The sequence below is a fragment of the Leptodactylus fuscus genome, unplaced genomic scaffold (assembly GCF_031893055.1).
Source record: "Leptodactylus fuscus isolate aLepFus1 unplaced genomic scaffold, aLepFus1.hap2 HAP2_SCAFFOLD_120, whole genome shotgun sequence".
Classification (NCBI taxonomy): domain Eukaryota; kingdom Metazoa; phylum Chordata; class Amphibia; order Anura; family Leptodactylidae; genus Leptodactylus; species Leptodactylus fuscus.
The window spans coordinates 190,350-208,890 of record NW_027440033.1 but is presented as its reverse complement, the minus strand read 5'-3'; the positions used below and the strand labels follow the sequence as shown (position 1 = coordinate 208,890).

Sequence of the window (18,541 nt, the reverse complement as noted above, 5' to 3'; positions counted from 1 at the left end):
ACTACTATAATACTATTCCCTATGTACAAGAATATAACTACTATAATACTACTCCTATGTACAAGAATATAACTACTATAATACTACCTCCTATGTACAAGAATATAACTACTATAATACTACCTCCTATGTACAAGAATATAACTACTATAATACTACTCCTATGTACAAGAATATAACTACTATAATACTACCTCCTATGTACAAGAATATAACTACTATAATACTACCTCCTATGTACAAGAATATAACTACTATAATACTACTCCTATGTACAAGAATATAACTACTATAATACTATTCCCTATGTACAAGAATATAACTACTATAATACTGCCTCCTATGTACAAGAATATAACTACTATAATACTACCTCCTATGTACAAGAATATAACTACTATAATACTACTCCTATGTACAAGAATATAACTACTATAATACTACTCCTATGTACAAGAATATAACTACTATAATACTGCTACTATGTACAAGAATATAACTACTATAATACTGCTACTATGTACAAGAATATAACTACTATAATACTACCTCCTATGTACAAGAATATAACTACTATAATACCACTCCTATGTACAAGAATATAACTACTATAATACTACTCCTATGTACAGGAATATAACTACTATAATACTGTTCCCTATGTGCAAGAATATAACTACTATAATACTACTCCTATGTACAAGAATATAACTACTATAATACTACTCCTATGTACAAGAATATAACTACTATAATACTACTCCTATGTACAGGAATATAACTACTATAATACTGCTCCTATGTACAAGAATATAACTACTATAATACTGCTCCTATATACAAGAATATAACTACTATAATACTACTATGTACAAGAATATAACTACTATAATACTGCTACTATGTACAAGGATATAACTACTATAATACTACTCCTATGTACAAGAATATAACTACTATAATACTGCTCCTATGTACAAGAATATAACTACTATAATACTACTATGTACAAGAGTATAACTACTATAATACTGCTACTATGTACAAGAATATAACTACTATAATACTACCTCCTATGTACAAGAATATAACTACTATAATACTACTCCTATGTACAAGAATATAACTACTATAATACTGCTCCTATATACAAGAATATAACTACTATAATACTGCTCCTATGTACAAGAATATAACTACTATAATACTACCTCCTATGTACAAGAATATAACTACTATAATACTACTCCTATGTACAAGAATATAACTACTATAATACTACTCCTATGTACAAGAATATAACTACTATAATACTGCTCCTATGTACAAGAATATAACTACTATAATACTACCTCCTATGTACAAGAATATAACTACTATAATACTACTCCTATGTACAAGAATATAACTACTATAATACTACTCCTATGTACAAGAATATAACTACTATAATACTACTCCTATGTACAAGAATATAACTACTATAATACTACCTCCTATGTACAAGAATATAACTACTATAATACTACTCCTATATACAAGAATATAACTACTATAATACTACCTCCTATGTACAAGAATATAACTACTATAATACTACTCCTATGTACAAGAATATAACTACTATAATACTACTCCTATGTACAAGAATATAACTACTATTATACTACTCCTATGTACAAGTATATAACTACTATAATACTACTCCTATGTACAAGAATATAACTACTATAATACTACTCCTATATACAAGAATATAACTACTATAATACTACTCCTATGTACAAGAATATAACTACTATAATACTACTCCTATATACAAGAATATAACTACTATAATACTACCTCCTATGTACAAGAATATAACTACTATAATACTACTCCTATGTACAAGAATATAACTACTATAATACTACCTCCTATGTACAAGAATATAACTACTATAATACTACTCCTATGTACAAGAATATAACTACTATAATACTACCTCCTATGTACAAGAATATAACTACTATAATACTACTTCCTATGTACAAGAATATAACTACTATAATACTACTCCTATGTACAAGAATATAACTACTATAATACTACCTCCTATGTACAAGAATATGACTACTATAATACTGCCCCTATGTACAAGAATATAACTACTATAATACTACTCCTATGTACAAGAATATAACTACTATAATACTGCTCCTATGTACAAGAATATAACTACTATAATACTGCCCCCATGTGGAGATTCATGTTACTGCCAAAATTGTCCTATTGTTTATAGTGTGATATTGTCTTTATTTCACGGTCACTGAAGTTCTTTTGTCTTCCTACAGCTCAGAATTGCTCCGGCTTCCGCACTTGCTCTCAGTGTTTGGAGCACCCTGGCTGCGGTTGGTGTAATGACCCCAGTAACACTGGGAAGGGCAGTTGTATAGAAGGTTCCTCCCGGGGACCTATGAAACCTCTGGGCAAACAGTCAAGTGAAATGGTTCTAGATTCCAGCTTGTGCCCTCGGGACAAGAACTACGAGTGGTCATTTATCCACTGTCCAGGTGAGTGGGACGATGGTGTCTACTGTCTGATGTATGATAAATAGATATATATATAGATTTATATGTGCATATGTCATGTCTCTCTCTCTCTCTCTTTATATATATATAATCTCAATCTCTTCCAAAAGTACTCACACCCCTTGAACTTTTTCACATTTTATCTCAACCACAAACTTAAATGTATTTTCTTGAGATTTTAATTGATGACAAGACAAAGTGTCAGAAAATTGTGAAGTGGATGGAAAATGATACAAGGTTATCAACATTGTCATTAAATAAACATCTGACAAGTGTGACGTGCAAAAGTTTTCAGCCCCCTGTACTCTGATACCCCTAAATAAAATATTATGTACTGCAGCTAAGAAGCCCATGGTTAGTGCGGAGGAGCTGCAGAATTCCTCATGTACAGGAGAATCTGTCCACAGGACACCTAGAAGTCACTGCGCACCCCACAAATCTGACAGTCTATATGGAAAAACGGCAAGAAGAAAACCATTGTTGTAAGAAAGACTTAAGAAGGGGCGTCTGCAGGCTATGGCCACAAAACATATAGGGGCACCCTGCAAACATGTGAGAGAAGGTGAAAGGAGACAAAAGGGGGACTTTATGGCCTAATTGCAAAGCCCTATGTGTGGTGGAAAAGTAACCTTGCATCCCCCGAGCACCCTGTCATCCTCCAACTGTGACACATAGGGGGCAGTATCATGCTGGTGGGAGGGGCGCAGCAGGGACAGGGAAGCTGCTCAGAGGGGATGGGAAGATGGAGCGAAATACAGGACAATCCTGGCAGAAAGCCTGAGACTGGAGGCTGCAAAAGACTTAACTCTGAGAAGGAGATTCCAGCAATGACCCGAAACCTCCAACTCCAGCCCCTGTGAATGCTTTAGATCACAGAATATTCCGGGGTGAGAACGGCCCCGTCACAGGCCAGAGCATCTGTGGCAAGACATGAAAATTACTGATCACAGACGTCTCCATCCAATGTGGCTGCAAAGGAGAAGGGCCGGAAATCTCATCTCTACATGTGCAAAGCTGAGACCGAGCCTAAAGGACTTGTAGCTGGAATTGTAGCCAAATGAGGCTCCAAGAAGTATTGGTACAGGGGGGCTGAAGACTTTTGCACATCACTTGTCAGATGTGTATTGGATTACACTTGTGATCATCTTCTATCATTTTCCTTCCACCTCCTTCCAATTATCAGATACTATGTGTTGGCTATAACTGAAAATCTCACTAAAATACATTGAAGTTTGTGGTTGTGAGAAAGTTGAAGGGGTGTGAATAGCCTTGCGTGGTACTGAGTGTGTGTGTTATACTATATATTAGCATGTACCTGCAAATTCGCTGCGGGTTTAGCGGTGGCGCTGAACTGCTTATATGTATGCAATCGCTGATTGGCGGTGCGAACCCCTGCTTGCCCCTGCCTCCCATTGGCCCTTGCTGGGCACCGCGGTCTCTGTACCTACCTGTACATCCCAACTTTTGAAGAGCCGAAAGAGGGAGAAAATATGCGCCGCACGCGGTGCCAGATACTTAATGCCGCCCACTTTTATGTTGATTCCGCCCATTCTCATGGTTTTTTTTATGTGCCCCCACATGTTCCCCCCTCCTCTGCCCAGTGTCATGCCGTGCTCCCCTTCATCTGCAGCAGTGTGATGACGTTCCCCCCCCGGACCTTCCCCAGTGTCATGCCGTTCTCCCCTTCATCTGGCCCAGTGTCATGCCGTTGTCCCGCCCCTTCATGTGCCCCAGTGTCATGCTGCTCTCCCTCCTGCTCTTTATCTGCCCCCAGTTTCATAGGCTCCTTACATCAGGGGTCTCAAACTCAACTCAGCATGTGGGCCGCAGAGCAAGATCCCAGCCAGTCGGCGGGCCGCACCGCGGCAAATTTAACTCCACCCACTTTTATGTTGACTCTGCCCATTCATTTTTCATGTGCCCCCACACTGTATAATCTTCCTACAGTCACCCGTAAACTATATGTCCCCCTCCATCTTTCCCCCAGTTACATATACACCCTTCATCTGCCCCGCAGATTCATGTCCCCCCATCTCTGCCCTCAGATTCATGTCCCCCCATCTCTGCCCTCAGATTCATGTCCCCCCATCTCTGCCCCCAGATTCATGTCCCCTCCATTTCTGCTCCAGTTTCATGTCCCCCCATCTCTGCCCCCAGATTCATGTCCCTCCATTTCTGCCCCAGTGTCATGTCCCCCCCATCTCTGCCCCCAGATTCATGTCCCCCCATCTCTGCCCTCAGATTCATGTCCCCCCATCTCTGCCCCCAGATTCATGTCCCTCCATTTCTGCCCCAGTGTCATGTCCCCCCCATCTCTGCCCCCAGATTCATGTCCCTCCATTTCTGCCCCAGTGTCATGTCCCCCCCATCTCTGCCCCCAGATTCATGTCCCCCCATCTCTGCCCCCAGATTCATGTCCCTCCATTTCTGCCCCAGTGTCATGTCCCCCCCATCTCTGCCGCCAGATTCATGTCCCCGCATCTCTGCCCCCAGATTCATGTCCCTCCATTTCTGCCCCAGTGTCATGTCCCCCCCATCTCTGCCCCCAGATTCATGTCCCCCCATCTCTGCCCCCAGATTCATGTCCCTCCATTTCTGCCCCAGTGTCATGTCCCCCCCATCTCTGCCCCCAGATTCATGTCCCCCATCTCTGCCCCCAGATTTATGTCCCTCCATCTCTGCCCCCAGATTCATGTCCCCCATCTCTGCCCCCAGATTCATGTCCCTCCATTTCTGCCCCAGTGTCATGTCCCCCCCATCTCTGCCCCCAGATTCATGTCCCCCCATCTCTGCCCTCAGATTCATGTCCCCCCATCTCTGCCCCCAGATTCATGTCCCTCCATTTCTGCCCCAGTGTCATGTCCCCCCCATCTCTGCCCCCAGATTCATGTCCCTCCATTTCTGCCCCAGTGTCATGTCCCCCCCATCTCTGCCCCCAGATTCATGTCCCCCCATCTCTGCCCCCAGATTCATGTCCCTCCATTTCTGCCCCAGTGTCATGTCCCCCCCATCTCTGCCGCCAGATTCATGTCCCCGCATCTCTGCCCCCAGATTCATGTCCCTCCATTTCTGCCCCAGTGTCATGTCCCCCCCATCTCTGCCCCCAGATTCATGTCCCCCCATCTCTGCCCCCAGATTCATGTCCCTCCATTTCTGCCCCAGTGTCATGTCCCCCCCATCTCTGCCCCCAGATTCATGTCCCCCCATCTCTGCCCCCAGATTCATGTCCCTCCATTTCTGCCCCAGTGTCATGTCCCCCCCATCTCTGCCCCCAGATTCATGTCCCCCATCTCTGCCCCCAGATTTATGTCCCTCCATCTCTGCCCCCAGATTCATGTCCCCCCATCTCTGCCCCCAGATTTATGTCCCTCCATCTCTGCCCTCAGATTCATGTCCCTCGATTTCTGCCCCAGTGTCATGTCCCCCCCATCTCTGCCCCCAGATTCATGTCCCTCCATTTCTGCCCCAGTGTCATGCCGTTCTCCCCCCTCCCTTCGTCTGCCCCCAGTGTCATGAGCCCCTTCATTCCACCTCAATGTTTAAAGAGGACCTTCCACCATTTTGCCCACAGGCAGTTCTATATACTGAGTTCAGCGCACTGTCGGCTTTCCCGATGTGGGCCCAGTGTGAAGAGCTTACAGTCCGGTACCGTAGCTCTTCTATGGTCAGAAGAGCGTCTCTGACACTCAGTCAGAGACGTCCTTCTTCACAGCACAGCCAATCGCGCTGTGCCGCGAGAGCCGGGAGGAACGCCCCCCTCCCTCTGCTCGCAGTACTCATCCATAGACGAGCATTATCAGGGAGGGAGGGGGCGTTCCTCCCGGCTCTCGCAGAACAGCGCGATTGGCTGTGCTATGAAGAAGGACGTCTCTGACTGAGTGGCAGAAACTCCCTTCTGACCATAGAAGAGCTACGGTACCGGACCGTAAGCTCTTCACACCGGGCCCAGATCGGGAAAGCCGACAGTGCGCTGAACTCAGCGCACTGTCAGCTTTCCGGCAGTGTATAGAACTGCCTGTGGGCAAAATGGTGAAACGTCCGGATTCAACTTGGATCCGGCGTCCCTAAGCTTGTGCGGGCTGCACAAAATTGCTCGGGGGGCCGCATGAGGCCCGTGGGCCGCGAGTTTTAGACCCCTGCCTTACATTATGTCCCCCTGGATGTGTAACACAAAGTACTATTTGGACTCACCTTCCCACGCCGCTCTCTCCGCTCACTCACTCCACATAGTTGTTGGGCGGATGGGTGGGAGGTATGCGTAGCTGCTCTGCCTCATGTATGCCACATTCAGCCGGAGCTGTGAGTAGGCGCCATGCTGGCCGGCCTCGGGAGTGGAGAGCGGCCCGCCCACACACTGCCTTGGACGTATCTGGCCGCGCCGCTTCTCCACAGCCCCGCCCAGAGTCTGGCGTGCACCAATGGGAGCGCCGTGGGCAGAGCAGCGAGGATGCCATGACAGGCCGTACAGCGGAGCCGAAGTATCGTTTCGCTGGTCCCAGTGGGGCTGTGAGGGGGAGTATGAACCTCAGGAGGTGGCTTATCATTCCTTCTGGCAAAATATCTAGGTATGTGCGAAATCTCAGGCAAATCCGTACAGGCGTTTGGTTGTGATTGAGGAACAAACATCCAAACCCACACACATCCACACACATCCACACACATCCACACACATACTTTCACAGTGATAATATTAGTAGGATAGTATATATATATAATTATTTATACACATACACAGCTCTCTGCTGTTTGCGCTTGTTACCGTGCTTCTATATAGTATTATTACGCCTTTTGTAGGCTGCGGTATTCACAGGCTGATTACGCACTCGGCGGCGTTGCGCTTCTTCTCACAGGACATGGTATCGCTGGCAGTGCTGTCCTCGCTCAGGTTCACCATGTGCTTATCTCCAGTATTGCAGCTTATCAGTGTAATAACAAATAACACAATCCTCTGTCCCTGTACTTTATTATTTTGCGGTGTTTCTGCTCCTTGTGCTGCTCCCTGCGGATATGACGAGATGATGGGAGTTATAGTGGATGCATTGTTCTACAGCAAATAGAGAATTCAGTACTTTATATTCTCTCCCCATTATCAATGTCTGGAGACGTACATTATAATATTACCATATAATATGCAGTACTTATCATAAAATCTGTCTATGATGTACACTGTGTATTCCATTACTATGGCATAGCGTACACAAGTATTATACTGTATAATATTATGGTATGGTGTACACAAGTATTATACTGTATAATATTATGGTATAGTGTACACAAGTATTATACTGTATAATATTATGGTATAGTGTACACAAGTATTATACTGTATAATATTATGGTATGGTGTACACAAGTATTATACTGTATATTATTATGGTATAGTGTACACAAGTATTATACTGTATATTATGGTATGGTGTACACAAGTATTATACTGTATAATATGGTATAGTGTACACAAGTATTATACTGTATAATATTATGGTATAGTGTACACAAGTATTATACTGTATAATATGGTATAGTGTACACAAGTATTATACTGTATAATATGGTATAGTGTACACAAGTATTATACTGTATAATATTATGGTATAGTGTACACAAGTATTATACTGTATATTATGGTATAGTGTACACAAGTATTATACTGTATAATATGGTATAGTGTACACAAGTATTATACTGTATAATATGGTATAGTGTACACAAGTATTATACTGTATAATATTATGGTATAGTGTACACAAGTATTATACTGTATAATATGGTATAGTGTACACAAGTATTATACTGTATATTATGGTATAGTGTACACAAGTATTATACTGTATAATATTATGGTATAGTGTACACAAGTATTATACTGTATAATATTATGGTATGGTGTATACAAGTATTATACTGTATAATATGGTATAGTGTACACAAGTATTATACTGTATATTATGGTATAGTGTACACAAGTATTATACTGTATAATATTATGGTATAGTGTACACAAGTATTATACTGTATATTATTATGGTATAGTGTACACAAGTATTATACTGTATAATATTATGGTATAGTGTACACAAGTATTATACTGTATAATATGGTATAGTGTACACAAGTATTATACTGTATAATATTATGGTATAGTGTACACAAGTATTATACTGTATAATATTATGGTATAGTGTACACAAGTATTATACTGTATAATATGGTATAGTGTACACAAGTATTATACTGTATAATATTATGGTATAGTGTACACAAGTATTATACTGTATATTATGGTATGGTGTACACAAGTATTATACTGTATAATATGGTATAGTGTACACAAGTATTATACTGTATATTATTATGGTATAGTGTACACAAGTATTATACTGTATATTATGGTATGGTGTACACAAGTATTATACTGTATAATATGGTATAGTGTACACAAGTATTATACTGTATAATATTATGGTATAGTGTACACAAGTATTATACTGTATAATATTATGGTATAGTGTACACAAGTATTATACTGTATAATATTATGGTATGGTGTACACAAGTATTATACTGTATATTATGATATAGCGTACACAAGTATTATACTGTATAATATTATGGTATAGTGTACACAAGTATTATACTGTATAATATTATGGTATAGTGTACACAAGTATTATACTGTATAATATGGTATGGTGTACACAAGTATTATACTGTATATTATTATGGTATAGTGTACACAAGTATTATACTGTATATTATGGTATGGTGTACACAAGTATTATACTGTATAATATGGTATAGTGTACACAAGTATTATACTGTATATTATGGTATAGTGTACACAAGTATTATACTGTATATTATTATGGTATAGTGTACACAAGTATTATACTGTATATTATGGTATAGTGTACACAAGTATTATACTGTATAATATGGTATAGTGTACACAAGTATTATACTGTATAATATGGTATAGTGTACACAAGTATTATACTGTATAATATGGTATAGTGTACACAAGTATTATACTGTATAATATTATGGTATAGTGTACACAAGTATTATACTGTATAATATGGTATAGTGTACACAAGTATTATACTGTATATTATGGTATAGTGTACACAAGTATTATACTGTATATTATGGTATGGTGTACACAAGTATTATACTGTATATTATGGTATGGTGTACACAAGTATTATACTGTATAATATTATGGTATAGTGTACACAAGTATTATACTGTATAATATTATGGTATGGTGTATACAAGTATTATACTGTATAATATGGTATAGTGTACACAAGTATTATACTGTATATTATTATGGTATAGTGTACACAAGTATTATACTGTATATTATGGTATGGTGTACACAAGTATTATACTGTATAATATGGTATAGTGTACACAAGTATTATACTGTATATTATGGTATGGTGTACACAAGTATTATACTGTATAATATGGTATAGTGTACACAAGTATTATACTGTATATTATGGTATAGTGTACACAAGTATTATACTGTATAATATGGTATAGTGTACACAAGTATTATACTGTATAATATTATGGTATAGTGTACACAAGTATTATACTGTATAATATTATGGTATAGTGTACACAAGTATTATACTGTATAATATGGTATGGTGTACACAAGTATTATACTGTATATTATTATGGTATAGTGTACACAAGTATTATACTGTATATTATGGTATGGTGTACACAAGTATTATACTGTATGATATGGTATAGTGTACACAAGTATTATACTGTATAATATTATGGTATAGTGTACACAAGTATTATACTGTATAATATGGTATAGTGTACACAAGTATTATACTGTATATTATTATGGTATAGTGTACACAAGTATTATACTGTATATTATGGTATGGTGTACACAAGTATTATACTGTATAATATTATGGTATGGTGTATACAAGTATTATACTGTATAATATTATGGTATAGTGTACACAAGTATTATACTGTATAATATTATGCTATGGTGTACACAAGTATTATACTGTATAATATTATGGTATAGTGTACACAAGTATTATACTGTATATTATGGTATGGTGTACACAAGTATTATACTGTATATTATGGTATGGTGTACACAAGTATTATACTGTATATTATGGTATGGTGTACACAAGTATTATACTGTATAATATGGTATAGTGTACACAAGTATTATACTGTATAATATTATGGTATAGTGTACACAAGTATTATACTGTATAATATTATGCTATGGTGTACACAAGTATTATACTGTATAATATTATGGTAGTGTACACAAGTATTATACTGTATAATATTATGCTATGGTGTACACAAGTATTATACTGTATAATATGGTATAGTGTACACAAGTATTATACTGTATATTATTATGGTATAGTGTACACAAGTATTATACTGTATATTATGGTATGGTGTACACAAGTATTATACTGTATAATATGGTATGGTGTACACAAGTATTATACTGTATATTATGGTATAGTGTACACAAGTATTATACTGTATATTATGGTATGGTGTACACAAGTATTATACTGTATAATATTATGGTATAGTGTACACAAGTATTATACTGTATAATATTATGGTATAGTGTACACAAGTATTATACTGTATAATATGGTATAGTGTACACAAGTATTATACTGTATATTATGGTATGGTGTACACAAGTATTATACTGTATAATATGGTATAGTGTACACAAGTATTATACTGTATAATATTATGGTATAGTGTACACAAGTATTATACTGTATATTATGGTATGGTGTACACAAGTATTATACTGTATAATATGGTATAGTGTACACAAGTATTATACTGTATAATATTATGCTATGGTGTACACAAGTATTATACTGTATATTATTATGGTATAGTGTACACAAGTATTATACTGTATAATATTATGCTATGGTGTACACAAGTATTATACTGTATAATATGGTATAGTGTACACAAGTATTATACTGTATAATATTATGGTATAGTGTACACAAGTATTATACTGTATAATATTATGGTATGGTGTACACAAGTATTATACTGTATAATATGGTATAGTGTACACAAGTATACTGTATAATATTATGGTATAGTGTACACAAGTATTATACTGTATATTATGGTATAGTGTACACAAGTATTATACTGTATGATATAGTATAGTGTACACAAGTATTATACTGTATGATATGGTATAGTGTACACAAGTATTATACTGTATAATATGGTATAGTGTACACAAGTATTATACTGTATAATATGGTATAGTGTACACAAGTATACTGTATAATATTATGGTATGGTGTACACAAGTATTATACTGTATAATATTATGGTATGGTGTACACAAGTATTATACTGTATAATATGGTATAGTGTACACAAGTATTATACTGTATAATATGGTATAGTGTACACAAGTATTATACTGTATAATATGGTATAGTGTACACAAGTATTATACTGTATATTATTATGGTATAGTGTACACAAGTATTATACTGTATATTATGGTATAGTGTACACAAGTATACTGTAAGATGTACTCCGTATTATAAAGTACACTAATATAATACTGCGGTATAATGTGTAGTATAACTTATATTACTGTATATTGTGCACTGTCATAACATTGTGCTTGTTGTTGCAGCCTGCCAATGTAACGGTCACAGCACCTGTATTAACAACAACGTTTGTGAACAGTGTAAGAACCTGACTACAGGGAAACATTGTGAGACCTGCATGCCCGGCTACCATGGGAATCCCACCAATGGAGGAGAGTGTGAAGGTAAGTGATACTGGTGGATATACTGCCATATATATATATATACAGTGCACTCAACCCCTGGGACCATACTGCCCAGATATACCATACACCCTTCTCTCTACATACACCACATATCCTTCTGTACTCTGTATATACTGTACCATGGATATTTCTCTTATCTTTCTATGTCCACTCTATTCTCTACTTTTTCTCTGCATATACCTTATATCTACCTCTTCTCTGTATATATCATGTATCCTCCTCTTCTCTGTATATATCATGTATCCTCCTCCTCTTTGTATATTTCATTTATATATTCTCCTCTTCTCTATATATTATGTATCCTCCGCTACTCTGTATGTATATACCATGTAATATCTGCTTCTTCTCTGTATATGCCATGTGTTGTCCCTGTATATACCATGTGTTGCTAGTAAGCAGATGTAGGTTGAAGTATTTGCTGTGAATTGTTTCCTCTATCCATACCTATGTTTCCTGCCACATAATACAGATTTGTCTCTGACCCTGGACACCACGTAATGGAACCTGCTGACCCTGCGCCGCCATGCTGCCTGATCCCCTGTTAGTCATTGATACAAGATCACAGGAAACAGAAGCTTCATATTTCTTCCTATTGACAGATGAACAACTTCTGCCACTTTATGGCGCTCTAAATAATTCCTGAGCGTGGCGGTATTCTGTGAAGTTGGCAGAACCTTGTTGTGCGCTGTGCAGCCGCGCTCTGTCAGAGTGATCTATGGCTCTGGTTGTTATTCTGTAGGGAAACATTACAGAAGTCAGCGAATAAGCTCTCCTGTCACCTATACTAAATTATGTGCGGAGCAGTAATGGCCTGAATCAATCCCCACGCCCTGTCAGTGTGTGTGTGTGTGTGTGTATATATATATATATATATATATATATATATATATATATATATATATATATATATATATGTGTGTGTGTTCTTCTCATTCAAAGAGTTTTCTGTATGTCCATGGCTATGACAATTGTAGATTCACATTGAAGGCATCAAAACTCTGAAGTAAGACATGTGGGATTATAGACTTACCAAACAATGTGACACAACTGACAATCTGTCTTCTATTCTCGCTTCCTTTTGCTTTGATTCCTGCTTTGCACACTCTCTGCATTCTCTTGATGAGCTTCATGAGGTAGTCACCGGGAATGGTCTTCCAACAGTCTTGAAGAAGTTCCCAGAGATGCTTAGCACTTGTTGGCTCTTTTGCCTTCACTCTGCAGTCCAGCTCACCCCAAACCATCTGGATTGTGTTCAGGTCTGGTGACTGTGAAGGCCGGGTCATCTGGTGTAGCCCCCCATCACTCTCCTTCTTGGTCACAGCCTGGAGGTGTTTGGGGTCATTGTCCTTTTGGTCCAACTAAAAGCAAACCAGATGGAATAGCATGCCGCTGCAAGATGCTGTGGTAGCCATGCTGGTTCAGTATAAATTCCCAACAGTGTCCTCAGCTTGGCCCCCCCACACCATCACACCTCCTCCTCCATGCTTCACGGTGGGAACCAGGCATGCAGAATCCATCCGGTCACTAAAGACACGCTGGTTGGAACCAAAGATCTCAAATTTGGACTCATCAGACCAAAGCACAGATTTCCCACTGGTCTAATGTCCATTCCTTGTGGTCTCTTCTGCTTGTTGCCGGTCCTTAGCAGGGGTTTTCTAGCAGCTATTTCACCATGAAGGCCGGCGGCTGCACAAAGTCTCCTCTTACCAGTTGTTGTAGAGATGTGTCTGCTGCTAGAACTCTGTGTGGCATTGACCTGCTCTCTAATCTGAGCTGCTGGTAACCTGCGATTTCTGAGGCTGGTGACTCGGATGAACTTATCCTCTGCAGCAGAGGTGACTCTTGGTCTTCCTTTCCTGGGGCGGTCCTCATCCTCCGCAGCAGAGGTGACTCTTGGTCTTCCTTTCCTGGGGCGGTCCTCATCCTCCGCAGCAGAGGGTGACTCTTGGTCTTCCTTTCCTGGGGCGGTCCTCATCCTCCGCAGCAGAGGTGACTCTTGGTCTTCCTTTCCCGGGGTGGTCCTTATCCTCCGCAGTAGAGGTGACTCTTGGTCTTCCATTCCTGGGGCGGTCCTCATCCTCCACAGCAGAGGTGACTCTTGGTCTTCCTTTCCCGGGGTGGTCCTTATCCTCCGCAGTAGAGGTGACTCTTGGTCTTCCTTTCCTGGGGCGGTCCTCATCCTCCACAGCAGAGGTGACTCTTGGTCTTCCTTTCCTGGGGTGGTCCTCATCCTCCACAGCAGAGGTGACTCTTGGTCTTCCTTTCCCGGGGTGGTCCTTATCCTCCGCAGCAGAGGTGACTCTTGGTCTTCCTTTCCTGGAGTGGTCCTCATCCTCCACAGCAGAGGTGACTCTTGGTCTTCCTTTCCTGGGGCGGTCCTCATCCTCCATAGCAGAAGTGACTCTTGGTCTTCCTTTCCTGGGGCAGTCCTCATCCTCCGCAGCAGAAGTGACTCTTGGTCTTCCTTTCCTGGGGCAGTCCTCATCCTCCGCAGCAGAGGTGACTCTTGGTCTTCCTTTCCTGGGGCGGTCCTCATCCTCCGCAGCAGAGGTGACTCTTGGTCTTCCTTTCCTGGGGCGGTCCTCATCCTCCACAGCAGAGGTGACTCTTGGTCTTCCTTTCCTGGGGCGTTCTTCATCCTCCACAGCAGAGGTGACTCTTGGTCTTCCTTTCCCGGGGTGGTCCTTATCCTCCGCAGCAGAGGTGACTCTTGGTCTTCCATTCCTGGGGCGGTCCTCATCCTCCGCAGCAGAGGTGACTCTTGGTCTTCCTTTCCTGGGGCAGTCCTCATCCTCCGCAGCAGAAGTGACTCTTGGTCTTCCTTTCCTGGCGCGGTCCTTATGTGAGCCAGTTTCTTTGTAGCGCTTGATGGTTTTTGCAACTGTACTTGTGGACACTTTCAAAGTTTTCCCAATTTTTCAGACCGACTGACCTTCATTTCTTACAGTAATGATGGCCGCTCATTTTTCTTTACTTAGCTGCTTTTTTTCTTGCCATAATACAAATTCTAAGAGTCTATTCAGTCGGACTATCAGCTGTGTATCCACCTGACTTCTGCACAACACAACTGATGGTCCCAACCCCATTTATAAGCCAAGAAATCCCACTTATTACACCTGACAGCATGGCAGACCTGTGAAGTGAGAACCATTCCTGGTGACTACCTCATGGAGCTCATCAAGGGAATGCAGAGAGTGTGCAAAGCAGGAATCAAAGCAAAAAGAAGAAGCGAGAATAGAAGACAGATTGCCAGTTGTGTCACACTGTTTGGTAAGTCTATAATCCCACATGTCTTCTGAGTTTTGATGCCGTCAGTGTGATCTACAATTGTCATAGTCATGGAAATACAGAAAACTCACAGAATGAGAAGGTGCGGCCAAACACACACACACACACACACACACACACACACACACACACACACACAGAGTTACTAATGAATTCATTGATTTCAATTAAGAAAATCTTGAGAATTCCTGGGTCACTCCCGTCTGCTGCAGTATTCTGGCCTCGTGTGAATAGGTGTTTACACCACTAGAAATGAGAAGCTCTACAACAGAATCAGCATTATAATTTTTTCCAATTTTTCAGACCTCTGCTTGCTGTGAGTGTGCAAACTCTCTTTACTCAGAGGCAGTTCTTTACATACAGCACCATATATAACTGCCGGGTCCACTCTCTTATACAGCGATATGGCTTGCAATCAGAGTCTACTTTGATCGTGGCTTTTAACCCATTGAACACCCGCTGATTTTCCATTCCTCCCCAGTTGCTGTCATCAGCCGATGCTTTCACTTTCTATTTGCAGAACAGCTCCAGGAACCGTTCCATCCCCATGACAGCAGCATGGCCGTATGAAGGCTCCTGGGCTTGTTATAGTAATATATGCCTTGAGGCCGGCCTTAATAGACCCTTAGGCATTTTCCCATACACTTCTATACAGTTGTACTGCACGTTATAGACCCAGTGGTTGGAGGGTCGCAGGTTTAAAGGGGTATTCCCACCTCACATACTCATCAGTCTTTACTGCTGTAAAATCTTCTTTCTTCCTGGTTTCTTACATCATTTGGTGGGCGGGGTTTCACATGCAACCTGCTGTTTAGCTCCGCCCACCCATATTGGACTATGAAGTACAGGCAGGAGCAGCTCCATTCTGTGTTACATACAGAGACTGCCTGTCTCTGCCATAATGAACACAATTGTATTAGCTAGCCTGATAACTGGGAGAACAGAAGAAATGAAAGCAGCTCCTCTCCTCTATCTGAGAGCAGGAAGCTAGGTCACATGGTGCAGACACAGGAATAGCTAGATACACAGGCTCGCTCCCTGCACTTAGCCCCTCCCCCTGAGAGCAGCAGATACATCACTGGACTCATGAGCAGATAAGTCAGGGCTGTGGCCACAAAGAATTGAATAAAGTAAGATAGTGGACAAACAAAGCCGTTTTGCTGAAGCAGTGTATTTAGGAAAAGTCTTACATCCACATTAACAAGCAGTATAGATAGGAGCCTTGTGATGGGACAACCCCTTTAACAAGCAGTATAGATAGGATCTTTGTGATGGGACAACCCCTTTAACAAGCAGTATAGATAGGATCCTTGTGATGGGACAACCCCTTTAAGTCATATAGGGAGGCTAAAAAAATAATCTGGAAAAATATTATAAAAATGATTAGAATTGTAATTCTCCCCTTCGCTAGAATCCAAATAAAAGTAAACAAAGGCAAGCCAATCCACATTCGTTATCTCCGTGCGTGTCTGGAAATGTCCAAACTTCAAATCTATAAAATATTCTTCTCATACGGTGAACGCCAGAAAGGGAAAAAAGTCTAAATATCCAAACTGCTCAGCCACCCATAAATGGAAATGACTGCGCCCCCTCTTCTCCCGGTGACCGTGCCCCCTCTTCTCCCGGTGACCGTGCCCCCTGTTCTCCCGGTGACCGTGCCCCCTCTTCTCCCGGTGACCGTGCCCCCTCTTCTCCCGGTGACCGTGCCCCCTCTTCTCCCGGTGACCGTGCCCCCTCTTCTCCCGGTGACCGTGCCCCCTGTTCTCCCGGTGACCGTGCCCCCTGTTCTCCCGGTGACCGTGCCCCCTGTTCTCCCGGTGACCGTGCCCCCTGTTCTCCCGGTGACCGTGCCCCCTCTTCTCCCGGTGACCGTGCCCCCTGTTCTCCCGGTGACCGTGCCCCCTGTTCTCCCGGTGACCGTGCCCTCTCTTCTCCCGGTGACCGTGCCCCCTCTACTCCCGGTGACCGTGCCCCCTCTTCTCCCGGTGACCGTGCCCCCTCTTCTCCCGGTGACCGTGCCCCCTGTTCTCCCGGTGACCGTGCCCCCTCTTCTCCCGGTGACCGTGCCCCCTCTTCTCCCGGTGACCGTGCCCTCTCTTCTCCCGGTGACCGTGCCCCCTGTTCTCCCGGTGACCGTGCCCCCTGTTCTCCCGGTGACCGTGCCCCCTGTTCTCCCGGTGACCGTGCCCTCTCTTCTCCCGGTGACCGTGCCCCCTCTTCTCCCGGTGACCGTGCCCCCTCTTCTCCCGGTGACCGTGCCCCCTGTTCTCCCGGTGACCGTGCCCCCTCTTCTCCCGGTGACCGTGCCCCCTGTTCTCCCGGTGACCGTGCCCTCTCTTCTCCCGGTGACCGTGCCCTCTCTTCTCCCGGTGACCGTGCCCCCTCTTCTCCCGGTGACCGTGCCCTCTCTTCTCCCGGTGACCGTGCCCCCTCTTCTCCCGGTGACCGTGCCCCCTCTTCTCCCGGTGACCGTGCCCCCTCTTCTCCCGGTGACCGTGCCCCCTCTTCTCCCGGTGACCGTGCCCCCTGTTCTCCCGGTGACCGTGCCCTCTCTTCTCCCGGTGACTTCCCGTTGCGAGCCTGGAGTCACTCTCCATCAATTCCTTTGGCGAAGGGGAGTCATGGATTGAGGCAGATCTGCGAGAAACCTCTGGCAGGGAAGAAAATGCTTTATTATTAAATGTCTGTGGCAACTTAAGATGTGACTGAGACTTCCAAGGTGACGTCACTTTTACACTGGAATTATTAGAAATTATGTGAGCTGAAGACATTAATGACTACAACACCCATCGTTCCATGGCTAGCTCAG

The 18,541-nt window shown here is 41.9% G+C and overlaps 1 protein-coding gene across 1 annotated transcript in view; it reads left to right on the top strand.

Annotated features, from left to right (window-relative positions):
* LOC142186809 (attractin-like protein 1) overlaps positions 1–18,541 on the top strand; it is a gene marked incomplete at its 5' end in the record, with an annotated part of 174,907 nt that overhangs the window by 55,230 nt on the left and 101,136 nt on the right. Inside the window, 2 exons of the mRNA XM_075261373.1 lie at positions 2,337–2,555; positions 12,286–12,423. Coding sequence (XP_075117474.1) covers positions 2,337–2,555; positions 12,286–12,423 — 357 coding nt within the window. The remainder of the gene's footprint in view (positions 1–2,336; positions 2,556–12,285; positions 12,424–18,541) is intronic.